Source organism: Fukomys damarensis, unplaced genomic scaffold (genome assembly GCF_012274545.1).
Source record: "Fukomys damarensis isolate Sample0158 unplaced genomic scaffold, DMR_v1.0_HiC HiC_scaffold_25, whole genome shotgun sequence".
Classification (NCBI taxonomy): Eukaryota; Metazoa; Chordata; class Mammalia; order Rodentia; family Bathyergidae; genus Fukomys; species Fukomys damarensis.
Window position 1 is genome coordinate 28,689,172 of NW_022900937.1, and position 6,832 is coordinate 28,696,003.

General features: G+C 39.9%; 1 protein-coding gene across 3 annotated transcripts in view; it reads left to right on the forward strand.

The window, feature by feature from the left end:
• Positions 1 to 6,832, forward strand: part of Nbas (NBAS subunit of NRZ tethering complex) — a 234,933-nt gene that overhangs the window by 578 nt on the left and 227,523 nt on the right. For all 3 annotated transcript variants that reach the window (XM_033756036.1, XM_033756035.1, XM_010629031.3), the window contains exons 2-5: positions 698 to 752; positions 1,869 to 1,905; positions 4,871 to 4,948; positions 5,664 to 5,711. In XM_033756036.1, coding sequence (XP_033611927.1) covers positions 698 to 752; positions 1,869 to 1,905; positions 4,871 to 4,948; positions 5,664 to 5,711 — 218 coding nt within the window. The remainder of the gene's footprint in view (positions 1 to 697; positions 753 to 1,868; positions 1,906 to 4,870; positions 4,949 to 5,663; positions 5,712 to 6,832) is intronic.

The following is a 6,832-nucleotide window of genomic DNA, read 5'->3' on the forward strand; positions in this document are numbered from 1 at the left end:
GTCCCCCACATTGCGTCGGGTTAGGGACTCGGGGTGCGGGAAGGTGGGTGGAGTGGGGTGCGGGGTCTACGCAGCCCTCAGCCCGGGCGGGTTTCTGTTCTCACAGGATCATAGACCTGGATATCCAACAGACCCGAATAATGGAATTATTTAATACAGCATCTGTGTAGTTGGGTTTCGTTAGTAGTATTGCCTCTACACACATACAACATACAACAGATACTCGATGGACTTGCCTCAGGACTGGTTAATAAATCCATGTGACCACTTCTCCTGTGAGCAGAACTCGAGGTCTCTGCCCCGCTCCTAAACAGATTGTGATTCGCTGCAGCCAGTCTGGGCTTTGCCCTTGACTTCTTTGGAAATAGTTTCTAGCCTCAGTTCTTGTTTTTTTTTGTCTGGTCCCGGGAACGAACTCAGGACCTTGCACTTTTGAGACAGGCACAGTGCCACTGAGCTACATCCCCAACCCATTCTAGCCTCAGTTGTTGTGCTGTCATGTGAGGTTCATCCTGGAACGCACTAAAGACTACCGTGCTCAGCTTTAGACCTATTGTATTGAGTCCTGATTAAACTTTTTTTGTTTTGATCTGTAAGTAATATGAAAACACTGTACCTTGTACTCAATTATCTGAGTATTAGCGAGTGTGCATTAGTCTTTCTCCAAAATTATCAAAAAAATTTTTTTAAATTACAGCCTCGAGGTAACCGAAAACAAGGTGCATCATTTATCATCACAAAAGCAATCAGAGGTAAATATTGCTTATTTTTCTATGATAAAGTTGGCAGTTTCTCTATATTTCATTCATAACTGTGCTATTTTAGAAAGTTTAGGGATTTTTCTTTTTTATTTGGTACCAACGATTGAAATTGGATCCCTGCGCTTGGGAGGCAGGCGGCCACACCACTGAGCTAAATCCCCAGCCCAAATTAAAGGATTTTGAAGTATGTTCTTTGGACTTCTCAAGGAGCCCAGTGAAACAAAGTAGTGTATATGTTATCTGAGTTTAATTTTACATACATTTATATAAACATACACATATCTGTATATGGATTTTCATGCACACGTGTTTAATGCAGCTTACAGCTAAAGTATAGGAAAGGATTAATCATTATGTGTGTTAGAAGAACTAACATTCAATTTTCATTATCACAGATGCTTTTTCAAAGTTTGAACATTCAGAAAATACAAGTAGTAAAAATTCATTATAGAAAATTTAGAAAATATAGGTAACTGTGAATTAGAATTATTTTTTCTCATTTTACAACCAAAAGATAATCTGTTATGTTTCAGGCTTTTTCTGTTCATATATACCTAGCTGTAAGCACAAAAAATGATTACTTGGTGGTTATTGTTATTTTGTGGTTCTCAAGATTGAAGCCAGGGCCTCTTGTGTGCTAGGCAAGTGCTCTGCCACTGAGTTACATCCCAGCCCTACATAATTATTTTTTGACATTGTATTAGATATTTATTTTAGGTATTGTTCTTATTTATATATCTTTGGTTTAATTTTTATACAAATAGTTTAGTTTTAAAGGTAATTTCTATGACTTCATCTTCATAGTTTAGTTTTAGTTTCTTGGATTAAACTTGACATCTCTAGCCACTTTTATTTTTTTGTAGTTAGGAAGTACTTCAAAGTTCTGATACATAAACTTAGAACTAATATAAACAAATATGTGACCATGTAAGCATTCAGTATATGTATATTATCCTCATTTTTAGTAGTTGTGTTCTTAATGTTTTGTTTTGTAATGACTCAGTCTGCGGTGTATTTTAGATTTTTCATCAGTAAACCTAATTTGAAAATTATTCATAAAGGACAACTGATTTATATTTGGCTTTGCTGTTTTTTTTTGTGTTACAGATCGCTTATTATTCTTACGGCAATACATCTGGTACAGGTGAGACTTCAGTTCATCAGAGAAACAGTGAAAATCAAATACAAACATGTTATTTATAATGTTTTCACTATTGAACCCCAGATCATGATATAGACGCTGCTATTCATTTGAGCCCATTTCTGAGTAGAGATTTCAAATGTTCTGGCCTGAGCTGAAGCTATCTTAGTAGACGTGGTAATTTTTATCGTCTTCGTTGTTATTAGGAGTATTTCACGTAACCCTGCTTCTTCTGATGAGTCCTGGGCCTTATCTTGAATGCCCATGTGACGGGTCTGATGTCCCCATCTTTTGAAAAGCATTTCTTCCTTATTGTTCCATCAGTTCTCTTGTGGTTGGCATTCAGTTGCTGGCAGCAGCAAAGTTTCTTTGGCTTTCATTCTTGGGTGCTTTTTAACCCTTGAAATGTGAGGTATCTACTCAGGCATGGTGTTGCTTTTCAGCTTTAAAATTAGAAACTTGTGGGGATTGTTTTATAGGCTTTTGTACCACAGGTTGCTTTTTCCTAACCCCAAAAGCCCCCAGGTCACACGGTCTGTGGAGGAAACCTTTCCTTGTGTCTTGCAGCCATGCAGTGTGTGTCTGCTTGTAGTGGCTGTGTGTGTCTCTGTCCATACAGTGATCATTTCAGCTCGTTTTTCAGGATCTGGTGTGTTATAGGGTGGAGATGAAGGGAGATAGGAGGGAGGGGACTGGAGCAATTCTCAGCCTTGGTTGTGCGAGTGGAAGAGGCGTGTGCACATGTGGCCGTGCTGTGATCCCTTTGTTTCTGGCAGGTGGAGGGTGCAGGCTGCGTCCTCTGTGGGAGCCTCCAGGCCAGGCCTCCTGGAAACTTTCTGTCTCTCTCCTTTAATTGTTCACCTTGATCATGGTGCCCTTTGTGAGTGCATTGTGGGTTATTACCTGATCTTCCTCAGGACATACTGTTTTCAAAAACTGTCCTTCATTTAGCTGTGTTGAGTTTGATATAATTAACCCTGGCTGTTTTGGGGCCAGTATTTGTTACAGATGACTTCTTTTTGGTACTAGGAATTAAACACGGGGCCTTCACACTCACTACATGGCTTCACAGCTGCTCAGCTTCACACTTACCCTTGCTCTTTTTGAATTTTTATTTTGAGACTGGGTCTCACTACATCACTAAGTTGCTTAGGCTGGCTTTGAACTTGAGATCCTCCTGCCTCAGCTACGTAACGCATTGGGATTACAGTCAAGCACCACCATGCTCAGCTGGTTTTTTCTTCCTTTTCTTTTCTTTTTTACAGTTTTTTTCCCCAAAACTGGTTACAGTGGTTTGTGCCTGTCATTCCAGCTACTACTCAGGAGGCCAAGGCAAGAGAATTACCAGTGGTAGGCCAGCATGGGCATTTCAGTGAGACCCCATCTCAAAAACAAAAAGCAAAAAACAAAACACCACAAAAACCCTTGTATTTTATTTAATTTTCAAATGTTGTAACATACCGAAAATTGACGGTAATAAAACTGTCTGTGACTTGTATGAGTATTTGAATTAAGGCAACTTGTTGCTATTTTGCTCTGTAGTTTACAATACTCCTTTTTCTCGTTTTACGGAAGTTACTACATCTCAAGTACTCCTGCTCCATATTTTTGTGGCACTTTTCCTTTCAGAGGCATTATCATCCTGATTCATGCATGTTTCATGTTTTTTTTATATTTCTGTAACTGTCTTAATGTAAATATTGTGTGCTCTAAAAATGAGCCTAAATACACCAAATATAATTTTTTAGTAGTATTTTGTGTCTTTCTTTCTTCTTCTTTTTTTTGAGATACTATCTTGCTCTGTAATTGAGGCTGGCCTCAAATTTTCAGCGATCCTCCTGCCTCAGCCTCCTGAGTGCTGGGATTATAGGCCTGTGCCACCACACGAGGCTACTATTTTTTCCTGATTTCTGTAACATATTTTTGCTTCTTTTCATGTGATCATTTTCTCAGTCTTCTTTTCCATCTGTTTCCTTGACCTCTTTGGCATCAGTCCTCATGTTTCTTGTATCTCCCACCTCACTGCATACCGGCAGTTTCCCCGAGTCTTTTGTGGACAGCTTGTAGTGATCTTAGGTGCGAGTAATCCTGCATCACCCCCTTGCATATAGTGCAGTGTGGGCTTTTGATTTTTGTCATAGGCGATTTCATTTACATCGCACAGCCAGGCATTCTAGGCAGAGATGAGAGGCCTGGGAGGCTCTGGACCCTGGGGAGGTCCTTGTCCTTCGTTGCTAGAGTGGCCCTTGGGCACCCTCCCGAGGTGGGGCTCCCACTCAGCCCCATCCTCGCTGGCCCAGCTGCTCACGTCTTCTGTCTACCAAGTCCCGTTTGTGGATGTTGTCTTTTTCCTTGCCCAGTTCTAGGTTTCAGTTACCTTCTCATCACTGGTGCTTGGAAATTTCTTTTTCGTTTGTTTAATGCCAAACTAGAACTTGTGTTGGTTGAAGTTGAGCCAGAATTTTGAGGTGATTGTAGGAATAAGCCCTCTTTGTTCTGTAATTGATATCCTAGATAACTTCTTTTTCCCCAGTGCATGCTGGGCAAGTGCTCTGTTACTGAGCTGCAGCCTTTAACATTTTTTTTTTAAAGGTTTTCTTTTGAAACAGGGTCATGCTAAGTTGCCCAGGCAGGCCTTGAGCTTGTGATCCTCTTGCCTCAGCCTCCCAAGTAGCTAGGATTATGGGTGTGAGCTACTGTGCCTGTCCTGGCTTTTTCCTGGAAAGGACTTAACATTTATACCTTTGAAACTCTGTCTTCTAGAAATAGAGAAATATCCATGGTAAAATTTCAGATATCAAGTAAGTAACTTTTGGTTTAGTGTTTGATAACATTCAGATTTTTAATTCTAATGGGAGAAAAAAATCTATCTCTTCCTGTAGATGCATGTGCTATTTTGTTTACCTACTTATTTATGGCTTTCATGCTTAGATTTTTAAGCAAGCTAAAGTGTTGTGGTTCGTTTCAGCCCTGTACCTTTTTTGCTTCCTGATGGCCTGGTCCGCTTGGTGAATAAACAGATAAACTGGCATTTGGTACTTGCAAGGTAAGGTCATGTAAAATTAATATAATGCGTTTCTGTCTCAGTTGGCTTTTAATCGTTATTTTGAGCATTCATTTAGGGGTCTTTAAGACTTTCATTCTCAGCTTTTATCCTGTATAAATTCTTTGTTGCATATGATCAGCGTTGCCTACAGATAATTACTCAAGCTACACTGAGTCATTTTTGTGCTTTTTTGCCTATGTAGGCATCTGATTATAAGGTTGAAAGATGGATAATTAGGAACTAGTAAAAGGCAGAGCAGAATATAAATTCAAAAGGTCTGTCTGTAGAACCCATTCTGTCAGTCCCTAATAAATTGCTTCAGCTACTGAAGGCCAAAGACGAGATGACGGTTTCCTTAGGCAACAAGAGTTTTTAATCTTATTATTAATAAACAAAATGATTTCATGTGCCCTATCTTGCCTCAGAGAAAAAGCCAGAGATGCTCTTTGTAAGAAATGTTGATAATGAAACAGATGTAAGTATAAAACAAGCCATATATATGTTGACATAATAATGTTAAATAATAACATGCAAAGAAATGTTTAATCCTTTGAAAAAAGATGGATAGTTAAAGTCAAAAATGTGAAAAATTATTTCAACTTTTTAAAATAATTTAATCCATAGTGAAGATATTAAATGAGTTGCTTTTGGTTCGGGGTTTACAATACAGATGTTCACAATGGGTTTGTTTCCCTTCTTTTTTTCCCTGTGACAGCAACGGGAAGCTTCTGGCTGCTGTTCAGGATCAGTGTGTGGAAATCAGGTAACTGGTAATATTGTTTGTCTGTGAGGGTTTCTTTGAGAAAAACTCTACGTGATGGAAAGGAACTAAGTTTTTAATCTATACATAGGCAGCGTATTTAAAATGATTTGACTACTGACTCACTTACTTTTGTGTAGTGTCGAAAACCAGCTTACAGATGATGCTTTCTCGAGTTTGCTTGTATTTCTCCTTCCCCAGATCTCTGCGGTCACCTGCATAACTCACTTTCTCAGTGAGTAAGGTGCCTCTGGAGCTCCGGAAGTTGCTCCCTTTTGACCAGTTACTATGGGAGCCAAACCTGCTCGGGAAGGAGCAGGAAAGAGCAAGCCACATTTGCTCAGCTGGCCTAAGGCTGTAGATCAGACATGGGTGTGTAAGCAGTCCCAGTCACAGTTAGTTATGCCCACCGTGCTGTCTGCCCAAGACGCCCGGTCCTTCACATACTCCCAAGACCTGGCCAGGCAGGAGGATTCCAAGTTCAAGCAACTTACTGACTCAGACCCTGTCTCAAATATAAGAGGGGCAGGATGCGGATGTAGCTTAGTGAGAAGGGCCAAGATTTAATCCCTACTACTTACAGCAAGAAAGAAAAAGCCCAGAGGTGAGGCCCTGGGTTCAATCCCTAGTACCACAAAAAATTAAAATACAAAAGCAAGTCTTCTCTAAGTTGGGCTTTCCATGTATTTTATTTTTAAAAATACATCAATTATGAAAGAAATAGCAGTAATAGCAACTAACTCAGAAAAAGGAGACAGGAGAAGACTGGTGAAGGTTTTTTAGGTTATGCCTTTGAGGGTGGAGATTGACATTTAGACCTGTGAGGGAAAGTATGACCAAGAATTTCAAGGAATTGGCTAATGAAAATTCGATGAAAGAGTCCTTTGTGAAAGCTTTAAAATGTGTAGCATAAAGATTCCTGTGTGGATGGCGCCTTCTCTCACAGATTGGCTGAGAATAGTCCTTTAAGCCCCGTAAACCGACACAGTTCTCTGTTGTTATCCTCAGCGCAGAGATGGTGCCATGGCACTGCCCCTTCCACCCTGGCAGCACGCGGTGGGCGTGTAGGTTTTGCTCTTTCCCTCACTTTATTGTTTTTTTTTTTTTTTTTTTTTTTTTTTTTT